Source organism: Nicotiana tomentosiformis, chromosome 5 (genome assembly GCF_000390325.3).
Source record: "Nicotiana tomentosiformis chromosome 5, ASM39032v3, whole genome shotgun sequence".
Classification (NCBI taxonomy): Eukaryota; Viridiplantae; Streptophyta; class Magnoliopsida; order Solanales; family Solanaceae; genus Nicotiana; species Nicotiana tomentosiformis.
In genome coordinates this window covers 96,506,054-96,532,538 of record NC_090816.1, presented here as the reverse complement: position 1 = coordinate 96,532,538, position 26,485 = coordinate 96,506,054, and the positions used below count along the sequence as shown (strand labels likewise).

The window sequence follows — 26,485 nt, the reverse complement described above, 5'->3', positions numbered from 1 at the left end:
GTTCACTTACATTAACATGTACGCAATATTAATAACGACCACAAATAATAGGAATAAATCAGGCAACTTATTTATAATAATTGAAGCCAACTCATCGATCATAATTCATTATTATTTCAACCAATTCTGTTGCAGCGTACAACCCGCTCTCACAATATATTCACATTCAATTCAGTTGCAGCGTGCAACCCGCTCTCCCAATATTTTTGTTTTAATCAAGTTTGTCATATATTTATTTCAATCTCATATATATATATATATATATATATATATATATATATTAAATAAGTCTGTTACGTCGTGCAATCCGATCCACCAATATTGACCTTTTAATAAGTCTATTGCGGCTTGCAATCCGATCCCCCAATATTGACTTTTCAATAAGTCTATTGCGACGTACAATCCGATCCCCCAATATTGACTTTTAATAAGTTTGTTGCGGCGTGCAACCCGATCCTCCACTATTAACTTTTTAATAATTCTGATCCGCCAATATATCCATTTTAATCAATTCTTATAGAAGAAATTTCCCCAATAAATGTAGTAATTAATATAAAATTATAAGACAACAAGCATACAACAATTATGATTTAATTATGAAACAAACAATGACAAATAGTAAATTATTATAGAACTCACGGAGAAAATAGGCAGTTTAATATTTAATATGCTAAATGTCAAATAACAATTTAAACACATAATTCAAATAGCATATAATAATTAATGCAGGAACTCAAGAATTAATATTTGATAAAGAATAAGAGAGAAATAATTATTATAATAATTAATTGATGATTAAAAATAATTTATGATTTTTCAAGTAAGTAGGCAAACAATTAATTTTGATGACGTATAGACACTCGTCACTTCGTCTATACGTCGTTCACATGCAATTCACATAACAAATAATTTAAGGGTTCTATTCCCTCAAGTCAAGGTTAACCCCGACACTTATCTCGCTTTGCAAATTTCAATCAATTATTCAACCACATCTTTTCCTTTTAAATTTGCCTCTGAAAGCTTCAAATCTATTCACAAACAATTCAATATATTCAATACTAATCATAGGAATTAATTACATATGAATTTACACATTTTTCGAATAACAATCCGAAATTTATTAAACTATTCGACAGTGGGACCCACGTATCAAATCTAAAAAAAAAACTCACGAAATCTGAATACCCGTTCCGATACGAGTTCAACCATACAAAATTTGTCCAATTCCGATATCAAATGGACCTTCAAATCTTAAATTTTTTCGTTTTTGGAAAGTTTTACAAAAATTCCAATTTTTTCCATCTAAATCCGAAATAAATGATGAATATAGACATGGATTTGTGAAATATAATCACTTTTGGTTAAAGAACACTTACCCAATTCAAAGTAGTGTAAATCCCCATTGAAATCGCCCAAATCCGAGACTTAAAACTCAAAAAGGAGTAAAAACGACGACTTTCGAATTTATGGGTTCTGCCCAGTCATTTTCGCATTTGTGGACTCGCATTTGCGAGACAAAGCTCGCATTTGCGATGTCAGGCTGCCAGGTAAAGTTTCACATCTGCGGACACTCCTGCCGCACCTGCGACATCCGCGTCTGCTCAGAAAGACCGCACCTGCGAAGACCCCAGGCCAGGCCCGCATCTGCGATGGAAGGCTCGCTTCTGCGATATCAAAAAGTCAACCCCGTGGTGAAACTTGGAATCTATAGCCTTTAAATTGCTAGTTCCATTAAATAATCATAACTTGAGCTAGGGACCTCCAAAATAAATTTCGGACATACGCCCAAGTCCCAAATCACGATACGGAGCTACCGGAATTGTCAAAATACTTTCGGGTCCGTTTGCTCAAAATGTTGACCAAAGTCAACTCAATTGAGTTTTAAGGCTCTATTTTATATTTTAATCCATTTTTCACATGAAAACTTTCCAAAAAATTTTACGGACTGTGCACGCAAGTCGAGGAATGATAAATGGTACTTTTTGAGGTCTTAGAACACAGAATTACTTATTAAATTTAAGATGATATTTTGGGTCATCACAAGAAATACTCGAAAATTGTTTAAATCCAATCCCTATGGAGATGATTATTATAACTATACTATCTTTGGGTAGCGAGCATTAATTTTGTATTGTGTTTTGCGCTCGTTAAATTTTGAGGAAAGAGAAAGATCTCACCGGAAAAATCTTGGGGCAATCTTCAACCCAAGAGAACATGGCTAAAAATGGTGAGGTAGTTGATTTGGCTGCACGGGAAGCAGCCCAACATGAAGCAGCTGCTGAGGAAGCTCTTAGAATTGACGGTTGACAGGAACAGAGGATGAAGATTCAACCTGAACCGACCTCTGATTGAAGATGAATTTGAAAATAACATGCCAAGGCCTGGACGATCACTAGGAGACTATGCCAGGTCAGTCTACAACCAAGGAGTATCTACTATGTGACCTCCTCTGATCGCAACCAATAATTTTGAGATCAAGCAAGGGATACTTCAGACCATTCAGAACAATTATGTCTTCTGAGGCAAATCTAACGAATATCCAAATACTCATTTGATGGATTCCTATGAGATTATGAATACCTTCCAGCATAACGGGGTATCGAAGGATGCTATCTACTTAAGGACATTCCCTTTTTCACTGAGGGAAAATGCTAAGCACTGGTTGCGGAGTTTACCGACTAGGTCAATTCAAACCTGGGAATACAAGACAAAGAAGTTCCTTGAAAAATATTTTTTACCCGCAAAAACAGGGAAAATTCGAAGAGAGATCCACAATTTTGAGCAGAAAGATACAGAAACGGTGTTTGAAGCATGGGAAAGATTTAAGGATATTGTGAGAAGATGTCAACATCATGGAGTAGACTTGTGGATGCAACTCCAAAATTTCTGGGATGGGCTGACACCCTCTAGTAGGAGGACGCTAAATAACGCAGTTGGAGGTCCTCTTATGAAGAAAACTCCTGAGGATATTGTTGCAATTCTAAATGAATTATCTGAAGATGCAAATCAATGGCCTGTAGGATAACGAGAGAAGGAAAAAGGTTGGTGTACATCAAGAGGATTCTAGCACATTAGTGCGATCCCAGCTATTACACTCGATATCTCAGAGTCGAGCTCTAATACCATAATAAAAAAATGGACATCGGGCCTAACTCAACCCAAAAGGCTAACTCATGAAGTGAGGATTGTCCAAGCCATATATAGAGACTAATATATTGATATTGATATGATTTTAATCTAGTAGTCCTTTCATGCGTTAGGACCATGCTAGGCCGGTGTTTTTAGAGAATAGGCATCACATTTAGGAGCCTCTAATTTCATTTTATTTTTTATAATAAAGGAGCCCCTAATTACATTAATTCCATAATTTGTCTTTTAAAAGACATAATTACTTATTATTTGTATTTGATGGGCCAAATAGAGAGAAGTTAATATAGTGAGATTTATTTATTCAATTTCAGTTGTTTCTATATTGTGGCATAGTTAATTGATTGATATATGATCAATATCTTTTCTAGCAATTTATGAACTTTGATTAACATAAATTACAAGTTGAACTCGAACACTTACAACTGAACCCCAACTCGAACTTTAAACTCAAAACGTGCTTGGTAACAATTATTCATTCTTCGTGTCATTTAATTTCAAATTTGATGTCGTATAAACAAATAAAAAATTATACGTCGTTTTTATATTTAGGAAAAACAATATTTAGAAAAAACTAAAAAAATTAATTATTTTCATATATAAATGCCGACAGGATTACCAAATTCTTCAATCTTCACCCTTCATGATCTCAATCCCATTGGATAGAATGGATAAGTTAAATTACATGTCTATATTTTTCAAGGAGTTGCTTACTAATAGTAATGCTGGCTGACTTAGGTTGAGCTTTTACCTAACATAACATGATGTTGACTTTATTACATTACAAATAGGAGTTTGTACACAAAGAGACAGCAGTCTTTTATGCCTAGACCTTTCAGTAAGGAATTAAAAACATGGCAGCTAAGGAAGAAAAAGGAGTTTCATGAGAAGTGGGACATTACCTTTACCTTTTTAATTTCAGTAATTATCAAGATCAATTCAAGATTTCTTTGGTAAAATTATATTTATTATTGATTAAATATTCTACGAAAAAGAGAATAGACTTGGGAATGAAAATTGACTAATACCCAGTCCAAACCTTGACAAACGATTTGTAGAAAAACAATCCTGGTTATAATTTCAACTAAATTGAAAAAACTCCGCACTTTATCGAGGTCGTAATAGAAGAAAAATTAGGAAGTGGATTGGCAATCTGTTCTCATAACTCTGTATTGCTTCAGTCATTAGTTATGAAATTGTATTTTACCTGAGTTATAGTACAATAATTTTAAAGTAATAAGCTAAATGCTGTATACACATTTCGTATATACACTATACACATATCGTATCAATTAGATCAATAATATACTATAATGGTAACACTAATTATAAACATACTTAAACAAATGTAACTAAATTCCAAATTTCGTCATCGGAAAACCATCTAAGGATACAAGTTAAGGAAATAAAATTAAAGAAAAATAATTAAAAAGATAATATAGAAAATAGAAAAAGATTCAAAAATAAAAGGAATATTGACTATCAAGCCTAGTAGTGAGGCAAAGCAATTATGATCTATGTGATATCCTTCACAACTTCACTAATCCGAGCTTGTATTTTTGCCTAGAGGTTATTTATGGAAGAGTGTTCATTAATTATATTGAATATTTTATTTTAAGTCGTGAATTCCATATATATATATCATTATTAAATAGTAGTGCTACTACTGATATATGTTGCTGAAATTAGTTTTTCCCCGGAAAAAGGTTTTGAGAGGTGACCCGAGTAGTTTGTTTACTTTTCCTTCAATATTTTTTCACATTTGAGTAAATCTATGATTTCACGAAAAAGGTTTTGTTTCAACATATGAGCCCAAGCCACTCTTTACTATCCAAATTGGTTATTTAATATTTACAAAGATAAAAAGTCTTAAATTACAAACAGAAGTTGGTATTAATTAAAAAGTCAAACATCATAGGTTCCACTATGTGTTCATTTAAGATAGCAACGTATATGACTCTAGAAATTCACAGGCCAAAAAAAAGGGGGGAAAGAAATAAACGACAAGTACAAAAAGATGAGCTTTTACTATTTAGGGATGTACAATTAGTATTTCATGGTTTTAATTTCAATTTGCAAATTTAATATTGGAGAAGAAACGAACTTAAAAATTCAAAGAATTATTTCAAATCCGTCATCTTCTTTTATTTTTTTGTAGTGGTAACATATTATATATCTAATATTACCTGCCATCATTAAAAATAATACTACTAAAATTGAAATCAGACGATCATGAGTTGTATGCCTCTGACTTTTTGGTATTGGAAAGTATTAAGCTGATGAGACGTTGCAATCTCACTAATCATGCAAAAGCTACTATGAAATGTGATATCCTGTCCTTATTACGCAATTTCTATACAATCCCATCGTTCTTTAAATTATTCCAGATAAGCCTTTTTCTACATACAATCCATCATTTTAATAGTTTGAGAATATTATATCGTAGTAAATTTATTAAATCAATTTTTTCTTATTTTATTTTTATTATTTCGTAAGTTGCATAATATGAGGATTAAATAATGACATGATTTTTTAATAAATTTATTTTTATTGGTTAATGTTTGATTTATTTGACCAAAATAAGATATACGGGGTATAATGTAAAATATGTGCTTCATTTTGCACTAGATAAACTTGGATAAATTTTATTTCTAATTTTAATTGTGTCTATAGGAAAACTTTTTTATTTTTGGATGAGCTTTAAGAGAAGAAAAATGTGTCATGTTGTTGTTTTTTCGTGATTAGTAATTTTGGCATTGCCATTATGGTATAAAAATAATTCTACATACAATTATAGTATAAATTATCGCGGAATTACTTATATTGAAATAAAAAGTTCAACCAAATACAAAAAAGAAAATTATGTGTTATCTCGGGATTATCAAACGACCGGTAAGAGTAGCAAATAATTCTATTATTTGGTCCCCAGGGCACTGCTTAGTTGGAACTTGGACACTACTTTGTGATTCTTAACACGGTTTCGTACAAAAATGCCACTCATTTCACACTTGACTTTGGACACCTTCCCATTGGATTCTTACTGATCCCTTTTCTTCTTTGTTATTATGGCCCCTCCCTACGTACCCTTGAGAGAGAGAACTTTTCATGCATCCCATAATTCTTCTTTTAGATAAATATATAGGCCTCATCATACGATATGCAAAGATATATTTATGGTGAAGTTCAGCGTGGAGTCAGAATTTTAACTTTTTGGATTTGAGAGTTTAGAATAATGACTTTAAGTGCTAATAATTAAATTTTAAATTTTTATATGTACATATTTAATAATTTTTTTAACACAAATACGTTATTTAAACAAAAGTTATTGAGTTCAGTCGAACTTGTATCTACATTCGCCCATCTAGATCCGTGTTACTCCAGTAATTTCCAGAGAAAATAGAGAGATCACAAAGTGTAAAGGCCGCTCTATTCATGTTGGCCTAAGTTATAAGTTTGTTTTGATGATTGACAAAGGTTGACAAAGGAACACACGCATGAACCAAGTCCATACACAGTGTATACAGACACGGGCAGATTCAAGCACAAGGCATGCACGTGATGGAGATAAGCTTAAGTGGTTATATCTGATATCTCCTGAACAAAAAGATTACATAATTGATAAGGAGTAGGACTCCTTGCTCGAAGAGAACTCTATCCTAGATAAGGGAGGAGTTAGAAATTGAAGATAACTAGAACTTTTCCACCAAGGAAGAGTATAGCATTAGAACTCTAGTTATTTCTTATTCTACTAACTTTATATATATATCAATTCATTCTTTTTTATAGGTGGCGCACAAACGCTGAAGTTAAACGAGAGTTGAGAGCAAAATAGCAAGGCATTTTGCAAGCAATTCATGTGTGATTCAAGTATGCGAACCTGAAGCTATATGAACCAGATAGAAGATGCAGTTACAAGTGTCTGTCATTTATTCTAGTTCAATTGTAGTAGGGCTTTTGAATTGTACCTTTCAGCTGTCTCTAAAAGCATTTGTACTAGGTACTCTGAGTGTATTATTCAAGTTAGAGTTAACTTATAATTGTCGCAACAGTCTAAGGTTGGTTTTCACAAAGGGTTAGTGGTAATCCTTAGGTTTACAAGAGTTTTGTAAATATTATTTTTGGCTCATTGATTCAGTGAAGTGTTGGGAAAAATTTTACTGGGTAATAAGTCATTATTTTTTTACCTTTTGAGCCACGTATTTTTCACGTAAAAATATTTGTGTTCATTATTTTCTATATTTATTATTCCGCAACTGTAGTTTAAGGAACACATATAAGAACCAGGTCCTTCTATAATATGTGCACGCGAAAAATTAGATACCACACAAATCACCCCCTCGTGTGTAGTATTGAAGTATAAAACATCAATTGATATCAGAGTGGGTTATCCTTGAAGAGGCTAACACCTTAGGAGAAGATCAAGATGAGTGCACCACCTGAAAAATGGAAAGGTCAATCCACTACTAGGCCACAACTCTTTAATGGCCAGTACTACTCTTGGTGGAAGTCAAGAATGAGAGATCATATATAGGGAGAGGACTATGAGCTATGGGACATTGTTACTGATGGTCCACTGGCTACTTTGAAGAAAAATGCTGAAGGAGTAGATGTGCCAAAGACTAGAGTTGATTGCAATGCTAAAGATTTGAAGAAGTGGGAAAAGAATGCCAAAACCAAGAAGTGGCTTGGTTATGGACTTGGTCCAGATGAGTATAGCAGAATCCAAGGATATTCTACTGCTAAGCAAATTTGGGACACGCTGCAAGTGGCCCGTGAAGGAATAACTCAGGTGAAAAGATCTAGAGGAACTCTACTATATTCTCAGTATGAGAACTTTGCTATGAAAGATAGAGAAACCATTCAGGAGATGTACACAAAATTCGCTACATTGACAAATGAACTTAAATCTCTTGGGAGGATTATCCCTGAAGAAGAGAGAGTTGAGAAGATACTCACTAGGTTCTTGCTAATAACTTGGAAAAGTAAGATCACTGCCATCCAGGAATCAAACAATATTTTCACTCTCCCACTAGATGAATTGATTGGAAATCTCACTACCTATGAACCTAGGAGACAAACTATGAAAATGGATGTACCTAAGAAGGAAAGGAGTTTGGCACTCAGAATCACTGAAGGTTCTGATCTAAAAGATGATGAAATGGCAATCATCACCAAAGACTTCAAAAAGTACCTAAGGAGAGGAAAGGGTTCTTCAAGAAGTGGAAGCTTCAACAAGGCAAGAGCTCCGGAGAAGCAAACCAATGATGGTTGCTACAAGTGTGGAAAGATTATCAAAAACTATCCTTTGTGGGAAATTGAATGAAAGAAGTAAAGAGTTGAACAAAGGAATAAGAAGAAGGAACAGGTTCAACCCAAGAAAGGCAACAACAAAGGATCAACCAAGGCTATGGTCGTTGCTTGGGGAGAAAGCTCAAATGAAATCTCAGATGATAATGATGATGATGATGAACAAGCACTAATGGTCATTGGAGAATCTGATGAAGAAACTGAGGTAAGTGTCTTTCATCTCAAAGACAAGATTAATTTTTTGTCTAAGAAAGATTATCGGAGTTACTGCTAGAACTAATTGATGAATCTGAGGATATGAATAATGAAAAGGAACAGTTGTTAAACAATGTGTGATTTTGAAAGTTAAGTTCAAAAACCTGGAACGTAGGGCATATGAAACTAAAAGTGAAAAACTACGTTAAAGAACCAAGTCCATGCACTTGATACAATTGTCCTAGATCTTATATCTGAAAATCTAAAATTGAAATTAGGAACATGCAAAAAGATAGTTAATTACACACAGCTCATTTTAGAAGAAAATTTAGGAAAAATGAAAGATGAGCTGTATAAAAGGGATGAACTGGTAAGAGTCTTAAAGGAGGATCTGAATAAGGTCAAGCATGAGCTAGGAAAAACTTGTAAATGGAACAGGTCCTCTGATGCACTTTCATGGCTACAAGAACATCATAGTAGCAATAGAATATGACTTGGCTTTGGGAGCTCTGTATATAAGTGGGATCCCAAAAGCAAGTACATCACACTTCCTGAGAACAAGATTTTCACACATTGTAGTAGCACCGGTCACTATAAGAGTGAATGCACTGCAAAAAAGAAGGCAAGTCAAAAGGACAAAAATTTTGTTCTAGGGAAAAATAGGCTGTCAAGTTGGGCTAAAAAGAATTTGATTTATCCTTTTGCCTTTATAAAGGGACCCAAACTAGTTTTGGTTCCTAAGACTAATCCCTAATTTTCTTTTGCATGTACAAGTGAAGGGGAGCAGCCAAATATGGTATATGGATAGTGGATGTTCAAAGCACATGACAGGAAGCAAGAACAATTTCCTTTCACTTGACGACCTTAAAGGAGGTAATGTCTCCTTTGAAAATGGAAATAAAGGTGAAATCATTGGGGTTAGAAAGGTAAGTCTGACTTTCACTCTATTGAGAATGTCTACTTGATAGATAGATTTAAGTACAATCTAATAAGTGTATCACAATTATGTGATAGAGGTAACATGGTAGCCTTCACCTCTACAAAATACTTTGTGATTAGTCTTACCATTGACAAGAAGGTCTTGCAGGGAAAAGGAGTGAATAACATATATGTGGTGGATCTGTCCACATTTTCAGATAATGAACTCACTTGCTTATGTTGGATATTGATCCTCTCCTTTGGTAAGATCTCACCTGAAGCAGGTAAGATCCTCTTTCAAAAGAAAGAAAATGGTAAGTACTACTAGGATAATGGAACTGGTCCATTTGGATATTTGTGGACCATGAGAACATTGAGTAGAGGTGGTAAGAGATATGTTATGGTGCTTGTTGATTATTACTCTAGGTTTACTTGGACATTGTTCTTAACATATAAAGATGAAGCATTTGACATGTTCACTTCATTTGTTAGAAAAACTCAGAAATAGCTAGGTAATCAACTTGCATCAATTAGGTCTGATCATGGTACTGAATTTGAAAATGCTAAATTTGATGAATTTTGTGATGAGCATGGTATAGATCATAATTTTTCTGCTCCTAGGACTCCACGACAAAATGGAGTAGTTGAAAGAAAGAATAGGACATTGAAAGAAATGGCTAGGACTATGCTACTTATTAGTAAATTGCCCTATAGCTTCTGGGCAGAAGTTGTGAACACTACATGCTATATCATAAATAGGTACATGACTAGACCACATATTGACAAAACTCCATATGAGTTACTTAAAGGGAGAAAACCAAATATATCTCATCTTAGGGCATTTGGATGCAAGTGCTTTGTGCAAAATAATGGAAAAGACTCCCTAGGTAAGTTTGATCCCAAAAGTAATGAGGGGGTATTCTTCACATAGTAAAGCTTATAAGATTTATAACACAAGAACTATCTGTGTAGAATAAAGTGTATATGTGGTTAATGGTAGGCTAGAATCACGTGTTTTAGTCATAGTTTGTACTAATTACTGCATTTTACTTGTGTTTGAGCTTGAATGTTAATGTATTACACTTATTATGTGGTTTGTGCCTTGTAGGAAGTGATTTCAAGTTAAAAAGATATTGGGGAGCTAAATTGAACATATTGGAGCTATGAAGTCTGAGTAAAAGCCCAAGAGATTAAATCGGGATCGCATTCGGGGGTCGGGAGCCAAGTACGGATGTCAAAATATGAAGAAAACAAATCTCTGTAAAAACTCCATTGTTGCGCTGCATGGGGAAGCGCGACAGTACATTTTGTTGTTGTCTGTCAGAACTTGCTCTCTAAACTTAACCACTAGCGCCCCGCATGGGGCAACGCAATGCACGACGCGCCTGTGCAATTTCCTCAGAGTATTTGTCCTATTTTAGTTTGGAAAAGGTAATTTCACCTGGGCCCACTCCTACAGGGTATAAATACACCAAAAAATTATTTTTTACGAGACTTTTGACCTTGAAGGCTACAAGACACATGATTTCATCATCTTGACATCAATTCAATACGAGAGTTTGGATTGTAACGTTAGATTGATATTTTTTCATTCTTTAATTATATTTGTGATGACTTCCTCCACGATTATGGAGTAGTTTCCCTTAGGGTTTGACGGATATGGTATTTTGGTAAATATTTGTGGATTTTAACTGTAGTTCGTGCTTGAATTTGTTTATGGATTTTGTATTGTTGCAACTTTATTCATCCGTTTACTTAATCGAAAGAGGAATATCTTGGTGTTTATATTTACATTATTTTATTTGATTTAACTCATTGATTCTCTTAAGTAATCGAAAGAGCTTGTTGAATTTTTTATTGAATCAAGTTAGGAGAATATTCGAGAGACGTTTTCCTAAGGATCAATCCATTAACGCATGCTTGCGTACTTCACAGTGCTTATATTAGTTCACCTCGTAGAGTTAAAATTTAATCGAGAGAGGAGTCTTGACTACACATTTGAACTAATCATCGAGTGAATTCCTGAGAATTATTAGAACATTAGAGTGAATTAAACTAGAGTTAAATCCCAAATAGTTATCTTGCACCTATCCTGTCAAACTTTTATTCCTCACATTGATAAGAAACCAACACTGCGAATCTCTAATTCCTTGCTATAAATTGTCAATTATTTTATTTTAGTAGTTAAACTTAGTTCGTATTTAGTTAACTCAAGTGTTGATCCTCTTGAATAGGGTTGCGGCGAAACGCACACGCAAGTATACGCGGTCATCAAGTAATAAAGTGACTAAAAATCGGATGTCGAACCCACGAGGACTTGTGACTAACTATTAACAAAATTAGACTATCCTAACTATCTAAACAAGAATTAAAACTAGAAGTATTTGATTCTAAACTAATTAAAATAAAGAAAAACACATAATGAACTTTGAACAAGGGAAGAGCAGATTTTTATGTTATCAATGTTATGAAAACGATCTAGGGTTATGGGCTATCTAACATTCCTATTGTATTCTTCAATTAAATTGACTAACTAATTTATCTAGCTTATTGGTTGACAGGGTTAATATCGCTCACAAGAATTTGTCGAGTTCTTACTCGCCTATTCAAGCTAACCTAACGCCTATATGTCTATAGAATTATAACTAACGAGAACTCATTTATAATTCCTGTACATGAACCATGCAAGGCAATTAGGTATATGTCTATCCTAACTGCGAAACCATTCCTCGATGCCCAGGTTCAAGAACTTGCTCTACTCAATCCTATATGCAATGTAGAATTCTCATTTTTGAGTTCAATTCTAGATTCGTAGATAGTATTTAATTGGTGATCAAGCAATCAAATAATTAAGCGCATGATTGAATAAATAAACCAATATGATAAATCAAGAAAGCAAAATCAATATCTGAATAACAATAGTCATGAAAGAACCACAACCCTAAAACGTGAAGTTTAGCTCCACATAGACATGATACCCAAACAACAAATCATACAAAGAAAAATAAAAATTACTAAGTTTGGTGGAAGAAACGATGAAACCCGGCCTCCACGGCGACTTTGTGCTCTCCCTTGGTCAAAAGTTCCTCTCAAAAAACGTTCTCTCTTTCCAAAATAGGTTTCGAACCCCTTTTATACAAGTTGGGGATGTGTAGGGCCGAAATAACTAACTCTCAGATGAAATAAAAAAAATCCCGCAAGCAGGGTCAGGCGACGCTAAAACCAGAAATGTTTCACGTCTGCTTGGGCGTTCTTTCAATTGCTGCCTAACTTCTGCTTCGTTTCTCATTCTTTTCCTTAACTTTTCAATTCTTTGCATTTGTTTCTTTTGTCTTCCTTTATAATGTTAAACTTTAATCATTATATATCTAATAATTAAATAATCATAAATTCATTCTTGTATTTTATAAAATACACATAAAATAAACTCCATTAAACATAAATATAGTACAATTTAGTATTAAAGCACCAAAATATAAAGTAAATAATGCACTAAAAATATGAAATTATAGCCAAACATCACTACCCCGCACTTAAACGTTGCTCGTCTCAAGTCAACCAACACTTTACACTATCTTTGAGCACTTTACATCAATGACCATGGTTGAGAGCAATAATTAAACTGTAGCATATGCAATCACTTACAATTCCCTTTAATTATGCCATTCGTCAACAATATTCACAATAAAGACAACGTGTTCATAACAATCCTAGCCTAAAAAACCGACTCAATGTCACAATGCACTCATGGCTTGAACATCCAACATCACATAAAAGTCTAATAACGTTATCTGTCCCTCTGAACCATGTGCCCTCACAACAAGAACAAAAAAGTAAGTTGAATCCACACATTCGAATCTTATGATCAAATATAGTTTAAGGACTCACATATATCAAAGAAAATGCTCACTCTCACAAAGAAGTCATATGCACGCAAAAGGTACTATAGGCTTGCCCATAATGTAAATCTCCATTAATGTAGGCTCACTTGATCTAAAATCAATTAGGACTTTATATGGTTGTATGTGGGCCAAAGGATGGGTAGGATATATTTAGAAATAGTAACTCAACCTCCTAAGCACTTTAACACATCACATGATAACTTAAGCGCAAATTCCTCAATCCACTTTAATTTCACAACTACAAGCACCCCCAACAATGTTACCTCTTTCTTTAAGCACTATCGTCATTTACACTCCACTAGCAAAAACAAGATATTTATTCATCTACATGTATTTTTCTTCTCTTTTTTTCCAGATTTTTCTTCTTTTTTTTATTTTTAAATTTTCGGTAATGGTGTATTATTTTACAAAACAAAGTGCACCCTTCTTTATTTCATTGGTTCCACTCAAAAACCACCCCACATTCCCTCCTTATTTCTTCTAGCGCTCATTTCACAATTAAGTGTCTTAAAAGATAAAGGGATCAAAACAATGTCAATTAAGAACAAATAGAGTATAGGTTTGTAATATGGGTGCCAAATAAAAATCTATAGGCTCAAAAGGGTTAACTAGGGATAAATTTTATTTGTGATAAGCATTAAGCTCAAAAATATCAAACAAGGCCTAAAATCATTTTTCAAACCGAGCAACACCTAAAAATCGCTTCAACTCACATACCGGGCAAGTTCTAGACTCAATCACAAAAACATGGACTACACAAAAACCTCACCACACATGGCAGATGACTCACTAAGGACGGTCTCATTCCTAGTCTCAACAAATGCAAGTATTCACAGAGCCACTAGATATTAAACATTAAGCACAAAGTGAACATAAGTCAAGTAAATGAGACATATGCGTCAATAACATACTATCCAGTCTGTACAGGCATCACAGACAACTTCAAAATATAGTAAAGATACTACGCATGCCAAAACCTAAATATGCTACTATCAAACAAGAATTAAGGGTGCTTAGGAATCTTGTCACGACCCAAAATTCGTTAAAGGTCGTGATGGCATCGGACACCACTGTCAGGCAAGCCAACGCTAAATAGTTAATTAAATTCTCGTTTTAATATTTTTAAAATCGTTAATATACTTTAATTTATCTAGTAAAAGATAAATTTACATAATAAATACAATGTTTTCCAATTTCAATACTGAACATCCCATAATATCCCAGAACCCTGTTTCACAAGTGCATGAGCATTTTCTAGGAGTTTAAAATAAAATACAATAATTATCCGGAATACAACTTTGGACAGGAAAAAAATATCATACTCTGAAGGAGACTCTGCTGGATGCGGATCGTATATAAGATGCAGCTCACCAAAGTTTATTTGTAATAACCGCACCTATGCACCCACAAGGCCATTAGTCATATATGTACTTGCACAAAACGTGCAGCAAGTGTAGTATGAGTACGTAAATCAACGCGTACCTAGTAAGTATCCCGCCAAACCTCGAAGAAGTAGTGACGAGGGGTCGACTCGGACACTTACTATGGGCAATAATTAATATACAAATGATATGATTAGGCATGGATCACGTAGAACGGCTGTAAGCCCGATATCATGAAGTAAGTAAACAATTCTTTTGTTAACAAGAAGTTTTCCCAAATTCATTTTCTTCATTTTAACAGTTTATATCTCAGGCCAATGAGGCAATATCAATTATTATAATTTCTGAAACAATTAATAAAATCATGCGCAAGTCATGCCGAGGTCGTACGGCTCGATCCAATAATAAAAATAAATTATGCACTGCCGAGGGTCGAACGACGCGAACCATAGATGCATCTATTACCCCGCTCGCGAATCATACCTACGATACGGTCAAATGTAAACTTCAGGAATTACCTCGCTCGCGAATCATACCTGCGATGCGGTCAAACATACATTTAACATTTAAATCATATTTCTTTCTTGATTCTTTTCAAAATAAGTGAAACTTAACTTGAAGCTTTTTAACGAAATTACCCCGCTCGTGAATCATACATGTGACACGGTTACACATAAATTTCTTAAGCTATTATAATATACCTCATATCTTTTCGAAATTACGAAGTTCAAATGAAACCTTTTAAATCTTAAATTCTTCAAATTTCCATTCTTTCAAGACAATTACTACTCAACCTTAATCTTGCTTCTTCTCAAGGAAAACAATAACATAAATCGATAGCAGTGTTAACAAGGCATGATGTAAACATAGACTACCCGGACATAGGCATAACTAGTAGCTACGTACGGACTCTCGTCACCTCATGTGTATGTAGCCCCCACAATTAGAAGCATATATTAATTTATTTCACCTATGGGTTTTATTCCCTCTTATAAGGTTAGAAAGGGGACTTACCTCGCTCCGAAGCTCCTTAACTGGTTCCCAAGCCCTTCCGACAACTCAAACCGATGATCAACGCTCCAAAACTAGCCAATAAATATACAAACCCATAAAAATATACTCTAAAACTCATTAAATTCAATTTGTAATAATTTCTAACCCCGATCGAAAAGTCGATAAAAATTACCATCGGGCCCACGTGCTCGGATTCTGAAATTTTTCGAAGATAAAGTTTACCCATAGCCTCACGAACTCAAATATATAATTTTATGCCCCATTCCATACTCAAATTCGTGGTAAAAATCCAAAAATGCTAAATTCTAGGTTTTCTACTAAAATCCCACAATTTCTACTATTTTTCATATTTAAATTCTTATACAAACCATGTATTCAACTTATAATAAGTGGGAATCACTTACCTTGGCATTGATGACAAAGAATTAGTTCCAAACTCGCTCCAAGACCGGCTCTCATGGAGGAAATGAGGTAAAAATGAGCCAAGCCCTCATTTCTAAAGAACAAACTACCCAGCCCCGTCCTTCGCACCTGCGGCTTCGCAGGTGAGAGAAACCTTCCGTTTCTACGCCTACTTCCACTTCTGCGAGGCACTTTCCGCTTTTGCGCTTGCGTAGATGCGGCCAAAAGCTCTGTACATGCGGTCCTTCACCTGGCCAGGCTGCTTCGCACTTGCGACTCTAATGTTGCTTATGCGCCCTCCGCACCTGCGGTCAAAACCTTGCATGTACGGGTACACCAGATATCAGCTGCCTCAACTCTTCTTCAAATTCTAAATTCGATCTGTTAACCACCCGAGGTCCTCAGGACCTCAACCAAATATACCAACATGTCCCAAAATACATTACGAACTTAGTCGAGCCTTCAAATCACATCAAACAACGTCAAATTCATGAATAGCACCCCATTCCAAGCTTAATGAAATTTAGAATTTCAACTTCTATATTCGATGTCGAAACCTATCAAATCACGTCCGATTGACATCGAATTTTGCACACAAGTAATAATTGACATTACGGACCTACTCCAACTTTCAAAATTGGAATCCGACCCCGATATCAAAAATTCCACTCCCGGTCAAACTTCTCAAAATTATCCAAATTTCCAATTTTTGCCAAATGACCCCAAAATGACCTACGGGCCTCCAAATCCACTTACGGATGCGCTCCCAACACCAGAATCACCATACGGAGCTATTCCCAGGATCAGAATCCAAAACGGACATTAATAACATTGAAATGCACTTCAACCCAAATTTATGGAATTCTTCCAAAATGCTAACTTCCACAATATGTGCTGAAACGCTCCCGGGGCATCCAAAACCTTATCCGAACATACGCCCTAATCCGAAATCATCATATGAATCTACTGGAACCTTCAAATCCTGATTCCGAGGTCATTTACTCAAAATTCACACCTTAGCCAATTCCTCCAACTTAAGGCTTCTGAAATTAGAATTTTCTCTCCAAATCAACTCTAAACTTCCCGAAATTCAATTCTAACCATACGCACAAGTCATAATACCTGAAGTGAAGCTGCTCATGGCCTCAAACTGTCGAACGACATGCTAGAGCTCAAAACGACCGTTTGGGTTATTACAAATCTCATATTTCTTCCATTTATTCCCTAAAGTCTAACCTATTCTAAAAATAAAAAATTACTACCCAGTTCAAAATATATCCCATGGAAAAGAATCGAGGCACAAAGAAAAACTACGGGGATTATTTCAACCTAAGGAAAACTAAAAGACATATATTTTTTTTTGTGTTATTGGTTAGACTTTAATCCCTCGAGAAAACTGTCTAGGAGATCCATTGGCAGGAAAGTCCAAATTTTTCAAAATGTTTTTGTTTTGTTTCATTTTCCATATTTAAAAAAATTAAGTTACTAAAACTACTACTAAAATACTACACTACTACAAAAACAAAAATAAGAAGTTAAACACAAAATAAGAAGTTAACATTTTTTTTACTACTAACATACTACTACTAATTATCTAGAGGAATTTTTCCACCCCACACTTAAAAGAGTGCAGTGTCCCCAATACACAAATAAAGCAAAAACAAATAACGAGGGTGGACAAGAAACTCCCTAAAAGGCCAAAGGCCGAAGTAATAGCGGCTCACGGGGTACTCAAACTTCTCCCAGGCATGATCCTTTGTGCGGGCACCCCACACTTAGTTCCAACCATCTGGCTCACTTGTGCACACTTCCTATGGCTTTGCTCCCTATGCTCAAAATCCTACAAACTAAAACAACACTACAAAAATAATACAATAAGAAAACAAATTAAAACTAAAAGAAAGCATTAAAGGTGGGTTGCCTCCCAACAAGCGCCTAATTTAACGTTGAGGCACGACGTGAACCACTTTTTTGCCTCCACCTCGAACATATGAATTGAGCCCCTAATTTGGCTTCAAGCTTTCTGTTATGCTCCCGGGGCGGTGAGACAAATTTAATTGGGCCAAACAACCAATATCGCATTCTACACTTCTTGGCCTTCGGATGAGATCTGTAATTCTATCTCTTTGTCACGACAAATAAAAGAATGTAAGCACCCCGCTCATGAATCATACATGCGACACGGTTACACATAGATTTCTTAAGCTAGTATAATATTCCTCAATTATTTTCGAAATTACAAAGTTCAAATGAAACCTTTTAAATCTTAAATTCTTCAAATTTCCATTCTTTCAAGACAATTACTACTCAACCTTAATCTTGCTTCTTCTCAAGGAAAACAATAATATAAATCGATAGCAGTGTTAGCAATGCATGATGTAAACATAGACTACCCGGATATAGGCATAACTAGTAGCTACGTACGGACTCTCGTCACATCATGTGTACGCAGCCCCCACAATTAGAAGCATATATTAATTTATTTCACCTATGGGTTTTATTCCCTCTTATAAGGTTAGAAAGGGGACTTACCTTGCTCCGAAGCTCCTTAACCGGTTCACAAGCCCTTTCGACAACTCAAACCAATGATCAACGCTCCAAAACTAGCCAATAAATATACAAACCCATAAAAATATACTCTAAAACTCATTAAATACAATTTGTAATAATTTCTAACCCCGATCGAAAAGTCGATAAAAATCATCATCGGGCCCACGTGCTCGGATTCTAAAAATTTTCGAAGATAAAGTTTACCCATAGCCTCACGAACTCATTTATATAATTTTATGCCCCATTCCATACTCAAATTCATGGTAAAAATCTAAAAATGCCAAATTCTAGGTTTTCTACTAAAATCCCACAATTTCTACTATTTTTCATATTTAAATTCTTATACAAACCATGTATTCAACTAATAATAAGTGGGAATCACTTACCTTGGCATTGATGACAAAGAATTAGTTCCAAACTCGCTCCAAGACCGGCTCTCATGGAGGAAATGAGGTAAAAATGAGCCAAGCCCTCATTTCTAAAGAACAAACTGCCCAGCCCCATCCTTCGCACCTGCGGCTTCGCATGTGAGAGAAACCTTCCGTTTCTACGCCTACTTCTTCTTCTGCGAGGCACTTTCCGCTTCTGCGCTTGCGTAGATGCGGCCAAAAGCTCTGTACATGCGGTCCTTTACCTGGCCAGCCTGCTTCGCACTTGCGACTCTAATGTTGCTTCTGCGCCCTCCGCACCTGCGGTCAAAACCTTGCAGGTACGGGTACACCAGATATCAGCTGCCTCAACTCTTCTTCAAATTCTAAATTCGATTCGTTAACCACCCGGAATCCACCCTAGGCCCTAAGGACTTCAACCAAATATACCAACACGTCCCAAAACACGTTATGAACTTAGTCGAGCCTTCAAATCACATCAAACAATGTCAAATTCATGAATCGCACCCCATTCCAAGCTTAATGAAATTTAGAATTTCAACTTCTATATTCGATGTCGAAACCTATCAAATCACGTCCGATTGACCTTAAATTTTGCACACAAGTCATAATTGACATTACGGACCTACTCCAACTTTCAAAATTGGAATCCGACCCCGATATCAAAAATTCCACTCCCGGTCAAAATTATCCAAATTTCCAATTTACGCCAAATGACCCCAAAATGACCTACGGGCCTCCAAATCCACTTACGGATGCGCTCCCAAAACCAGAATAACCATACGGAGCTATTCCCAGGATCGGAATCTAAAACGGACATTAATAACATTGAAATGCACTTCAACCCAAATTTATGGAATTCTTCCAAAATGCTAACTTCCACAATATGTGCCGAAACGCTTACGGGGCATCCAAAACCTTATCCGAACATACGCCCTAATCCGAAATCATCATACGAATCTACTGGAACCTTCAAATCCTGATTCCGAGGTCATTTACTCAAAATTCACACCTTAGCCAATTCCTCCAACTTAAGGCTTCTGAAATTAGAATTTTCTCTCCAAATCAACTCTGAACTTCCCGAAATTCAATTCTAACCATACGCACAAGTCATAATACCTGAAGTGAAGTTGCTCATGGCCTTAAACTACCGAACGACGTGCTAGAGCTCAAAACGACCGGTTGGGTTATTACAAATCTCATATTTCTTCCATTTATTCCCTAAAGTCTAACCTACTCTAAAAATAAAAAATTACTACCCAGTTCAAAATATATCCCATGAAAAAGAATCGAGGCACAAAGAAAAACCACGGGGATTATTGCTACCTAAGGAAAACTAAAAGATATATATTTTTTTTTTATGTTATTGGTTAGACTTTAATCCCTCGAGAAAACTGTCTAGGAGATCCATTGTCAGGAAAGTCCAAATTTTTCAAAATATTTTTGTTTTGTTTGATTTTCCATATTTAAAAGAATTAAGTTACTAAAACTACTACTAAAATACTACACTACTACAAAAACAAAAATAAGAAGTTAAACACAAAATAAGAAGTTAACGTTTTTTTTACTACTAACATACTACTACTAATTATCTAGAGGAATTTTTCCACCCCACACTTAAAAGAGTGCAGTGTCCCTAATACACAAATAAAGCAAAAACAAATAACGAGGGTGGACAAGAAACTCCCTAAAAGGCCAAAGGCCGAAGTAATAGCGGCTCACGGGGTACTCAAACTTCTCCCAAGCATGATCCTTTGTGCGGGCACCCCACACTTAGTTCCAACCATCTGGATCACTTGTGCACACTTCCTATGGCTTTGCTCCCTATGCTCAAAATCCTACAAAATAAAACAACACTACAAAAATAATACAATAAGAAAACAAATTAAAACTAATAGAAAGCATTAAAGGTGGGTTGCCTCCCAACAAGCGCCTAATTTAACGTTGAGGCACGACGTGAACCACATGTTTGCCTCCACCTTGAACATATGAATTGAGCCCCTAATTTGGCTTCAAGCTTTCTGTTATGCTCCCGGGGCGGTGAGACAAATTTAATTGGGCCAAGAAACCAATATCGCATTCTACATTTCTTGGCCTTCGGATGAGGTCTGTAATTCTATTTCTTTGGCACGACAAATTCAAGAATGTAAGCACCACGTTCCTCGTCCATTGGCTCCTCCAAAGGCTCAAATGACTCGATTTTCATGTCATAATCCAAACAGAGTGTTGAAAATTGTATGGAATGATGACCAATATGCCCTAACTCTAGAATTGTATTACTCTTTACATCATCATATTTACATGCACAAGAGTCTTCAAATATAACATTATTTGCCTCATCACATGGCTCTAGTGTACTTTTCTCAACATTTTAGCTCCTCAATTTGGTGTAGAAGCTCATTTTCATCTTCACACAACTCATAACTATTTTTTGGGGCATTAGACGCATCAACCTTTGCACTCAATTGAGCTTCCAAGTCGTGAATTGCAGTGCCAAATTGTTCAATCTCTTGCCTTTGTTCTCTCTTTCTTCTATTAAGTGTCTCATCCCACTTGCAATTTTCTCCCGTTGAGCCTTATATATTTCTAATCTTTTGGATTGTTCCACCAGTGACATATGGCTCAAAATCTCCACTTTTTCAAAATTGTCTTCTTGCTGGAACTCGCTCTCTTCATTCAATTCTTCCATATTGGCCTTCATTCTTATGATTGATTCCCTCATTCTTTTCATATATTTTTTGAGTTCATCATGTTGCTCTGCTACATGCCTCAAAATATCCCTAATATATGCATCACGTTCCATATCCTGCACTTCATTGCCCTTATCAAACTCACAAATACTGTTAGAAAAATCATAATAAGGGCTCAGAGAAGGATGAAAAGAACTAGGACAACCATCCCAATGACCACCTTAACCACCACATATATTACAAATATTCCACTCGAAAGATTGAGATTGTGCACAAAACTCAGTCCAAGAACATTCTGATAATTTTTCCACCGGTGGGTGATATGTGAGGATTTAGACTACTTATTAGCGCTCTTTAGCTTTTGTTTTAGATCAAAAGCACTTAATTGTGTTCCCGAAAAATGATAAAATATGCTTAATTGCATGAATATTGGAAGATGAGCTCCCAAGATGAAATACAACTCAAGAATGAGTAATCTGAACTCAAGGACAAAAACAGGCACAAAAAAGCAAAAGTGTGGACCGCAGAATATCATCTGCAGCTGCAGGTCGTAAAAAATTCCCATCAGAGAAATGTGAAAAGTGCGGTCCGCACATAAATTTTGCGGCCGCAAAAGTTGGGTTAGAGCAAAAGTTCAGAGAACCTGCATCTCAAAGTGCAAACAACACAATTATTGTGCGCTCACAGAAGAAAAGCCACGTGGCGGCAATCACATTTGTGCGGACCGCAGAAAGAAAGCAGTGTAGCCGCAGATCAGTATTATGCGGCCGCAGATTTCCACTCACGTAGAGATAAAGAAAAGTGCGGACCGCACATGAGATTATGCGATCGCAGAACCTCCGAAAGGGCATTTTTGTCCGAAAATTTTAGCTTTATATAAATAGAAGAGTTTCACTTTTTTAGGTCAGATTTTGACATCAACTGCTACAGTAGACGGTTTCTTTTACTCTTTTTAGTAATTTTTGCTATTTTGAGCTTTTTGAATATTGATTTCATCATTTTAATTATCAATATGTGTTTAATTATCATTTCTTCTCCTATTTTTTCTAGTTTAAGCATGATTAGCTAAGTTTTCACTAGGGTTGTGACTCAACCCTTGTATGTAAACTTAATGGGTGTTTGATTTGTTTCTTGTTTATGGTTCGGTGTTTATTATCTAGCCGTGTTCTTGTTTTAATTTGAAGAATTAATGATTGCCAATATTAATTCATGCCTATTTGACTTGGTTTCTGTTTGAGAAAGAGAGACTTATTCTAGGTAAACTTGGCTAGCACGAAATTGGGTCAATCGAGAGATTGATAAGCCCAATTAAAAGGTTGAACCTAGATATAGTAAAACTAGACGTGAGATTCTTATCAACTATTTTGTTCAAATACCCATTTGGACTTGAGAAAGCCAAATTGGGCAAATTTACTATCTGACCGAGAGGTATTGAGTGGGTACTTGAGTGTTGATAGCTATAATACACCCTAACCAATAAAACAAGCTTTAAAGTTTACAACCCATTAGGCAAATATCTAGGTGAAAGTTATAGCCCTAGGCCTTTTATATCATTTGAAAAACAACAAAAATAATTTCCTAGTTTCATTCTTTGAATCGCAATCGTAGTTTAATTTAGATTTTCAAACAAAACCAAATATTGCGGAAGTGTAAATTTAGATATACAAACTCGCGCGCTAAGTTATATACTACTAACACCCATTCATATAGCTCCCTGCGGAATTCAACCCCGACTCTTGTTGGGTATTACTATTGCATCGACGGTTGTCATAAACTCAAAGAGATGAGTCAAATTGGACAAGATCAATTTTTGGCGTCATTACTGGGGAGATAAAAACAGTGTTAGCTATATAGTTAGGTGTGTTTTGGGGATATCTTCTTTTCTTTCCGTGTTACTAACGTGTGAGTGTTATAGGTGCAATCATGGCAACCAATGATCTCGAAAACGTAGTTGTGGGGGATGTGGATGTTGAGGATGATCAAATGGATGAGGTCCCTCTTGAACCTCAGGCCAATAGATGAGGCCGACGACCTCAAGACAATGTACCCGCTCCACCCCCACCTCCACCACGAGCGGCTCCAGACCAGGTGTTTCCGAATGAAGGGTATGCAAGTGCTATAGTCCCTCCTCGTATTAGGGCGAGCAACTTCCAAATAACCAACGTGATGCTCACTTTGCTCGAGCAACGAAGGTTATTCACCGGTGCACCGGGTCAAAATGCATATAAACATTTGAAAGGGTTCGTAGACACGTGTTGGGGGAGCAAACAAACAAATGTCTTTGAGGATGCTTTGAGGCTAAGGCTTTTTCCCCTCTCTCTATGGGGATAAACTTTAGATTGGTTGGAAAGTTTGCCAAATCATTCCATTCATACTTGGGAAGAACTAGCGGAGAAATTTACTTCAAGGTACTTCTCTCATGTGCACATGGCTATTCTTCGGGATGAAATTCTAGCATTCAAGCAAGAGCCTAATGAACCACTGCACGAGATATAGGAAAGGTATAGAACAATGGTGAAAGAGTGTCCCAACAATGATATGACGGAGAACATGATTCAACAAACTTTCTATCGGGGGATCAATACCACCAACCAATGTGTAGTGAACCAACTTGCCAGTGGGAACTTCATGACTATGCCCTATGCGGAGGTATGTGATATTTTGGATAAGATGGCGGATACTTCATCGGCATGGCAATCTAGAGCCAATGTTCCTCAAGATGATCCAAATGTGATTCTTTTTCAAAAAGAGTTACATGACCATGGGCAAACCATAGCCGAGTTGACAACCACCATGAACCAATTAGCAAAGGCTCAACTTCAACAAGTGCAAAACCCGAGGCAAGTCAATTCTATGGAGGGAGTTAATATGATGGTAAACAAGAGAAGAATAAGAATTCAACAAGCGCAACAAATAGTGAACAATTTTGTGCAAGATGATAGTGGATTTGATCAAGGTGGTTCTTACAATGATCGAGAAGTAGAGATCCAATATGTGAACAACTTTCAAGGGCAAAGAAACAACTTCTAAGGCCCTAGTGAACAACAATGGAGACCTTAAAACAACCAAGGTAATTGGAATAGTGGAAACAATCAAGGCAATTGGAATAACAATAATCAAGGCAATTAAATTGGAGACAATAACCAAGGGAATTGGAAAAACAATAACAACCAAGGTAATTGGGGAGGCAACAACCAAGACGGGTGGAACAACAACCAAGGAAATTGGGGGTCGGGTTTTCAAAGGCCCCGAAGAATCAATAACCGAGCAACCCACCTCATTACCCCTCTCATGGTCCTAGTTCCTTCCACAATTAAATGGGTCGTATATAGAACATGTTCAAGCAAATAATGGAGAAGAATGCTGATTACGATGCCCAGCTTGCTTCACACAATATATCAATCCAAAACTTAGAAATGCAAATAGCTCAAATCTCTCAAACTTTAAATTCTCATCCTAAGGGGGCACTACCAAGTGATACGATGGTGAACCCGAAGGGTAGGAACAATACGGGGCATGCCATGGTTGTTACTACAAGAAGTGGAAGAGGTGGGAATGCACCTACCTCAAGTCAAAGGCAACTTATGGATGATGAGCAACTGGTAGAGGAAGAGGAGAGACCAAACAATGTTGTGCATGCAAATGAGAAAATGCTGATTTATATTGATGACATGGTGGAAGAGACTCAAGAGGATGTGAACCCATCTAGGGATCATGTGATTGACATACCGGTACTGGTAGTGCAAAAAGCTAAGGCACAATTGCCTAATCCACCTCCTCCATATCCTTAAAGGCTTGCCAAGAAAAACGGCGAGAATTAATTCAAAAAGTTCATTGATATGATGAAGAGTCTCTTGATAAATGTGCCATTAGTTGAAGCCTTGGAGCAAATTCATGGATATGCAAAGTTTATGAAGGACTTGATGACAAGGAAGTGGTCGATGAATTTTGAAACTATCAAAGTCACTCACCAAGTGAGTGCAATTGTGCATTCGATGGCTCCTAAGTTGGAAGATCCCGGTGCCTTCATAATCCATTGTACCATTCGAAGTGCCGAGTTTGCAAAAACGCTTTGTGATCTTGGGGCGAGTATCAATTTGATGCCCTATTCAGTTTTCAAGACATTGGGAATTAGGCAACCAAGACCCACGTCTATGAGATTGCAAATGGTCTATCATACAATGAAGAGACTGTTAGGGGTGATTGAGGATGTATTGGATCGAGTGTACAAGTTCATTCTCCCGGCAGAGTTTGTTATTCTTGATTGTGAAGTGGACTATGAGGTCTCGATCATTCTTGGTAGACCTTTCCTTGCTACGGAGAAGGCTCTTGTTGATGTGGAATCCGGTGACCTCACTTTCCGGGTGGGTGATGAATAGGTAGTGTTCCACGTGTGCAAATCTATGAGGCAACAGAATAGCAGTGAAGTGTGTTCGTTTGTGGACTTTGTGACCGATGTGATTATTGATGATACAAAGGTCACGATTAATGTGGGTGATTGTTGAAGGTCATCTTGCTAAATTTTGATGATGAAGATATGGATGGCTTCATGAAATGTGTTAATTCTTTGCAAGGAATGGGGTCGTACA

General features: G+C 36.2%; 1 protein-coding gene and 1 non-coding gene across 2 annotated transcripts; one reads left to right on the top strand and one right to left on the bottom strand.

The window, feature by feature from the left end:
* Positions 1 to 2,752: 2,752 nt before the first annotated feature.
* LOC117278156 (small nucleolar RNA R71) lies at positions 2,753 to 2,859 on the bottom strand. The gene has a single exon (XR_004508478.1). It is a non-coding gene; the product is annotated as a small nucleolar RNA R71 (small nucleolar RNA).
* A 22,879-nt stretch (positions 2,860 to 25,738) lies between these two features.
* LOC138892835 (uncharacterized) lies at positions 25,739 to 26,275 on the top strand. Its single transcript, XM_070176581.1, has one exon. The coding sequence runs from the start codon at positions 25,739 to 25,741 to the stop codon at positions 26,273 to 26,275; it is 537 nt and encodes a 178-aa protein (XP_070032682.1).
* Positions 26,276 to 26,485: the final 210 nt, after the last annotated feature.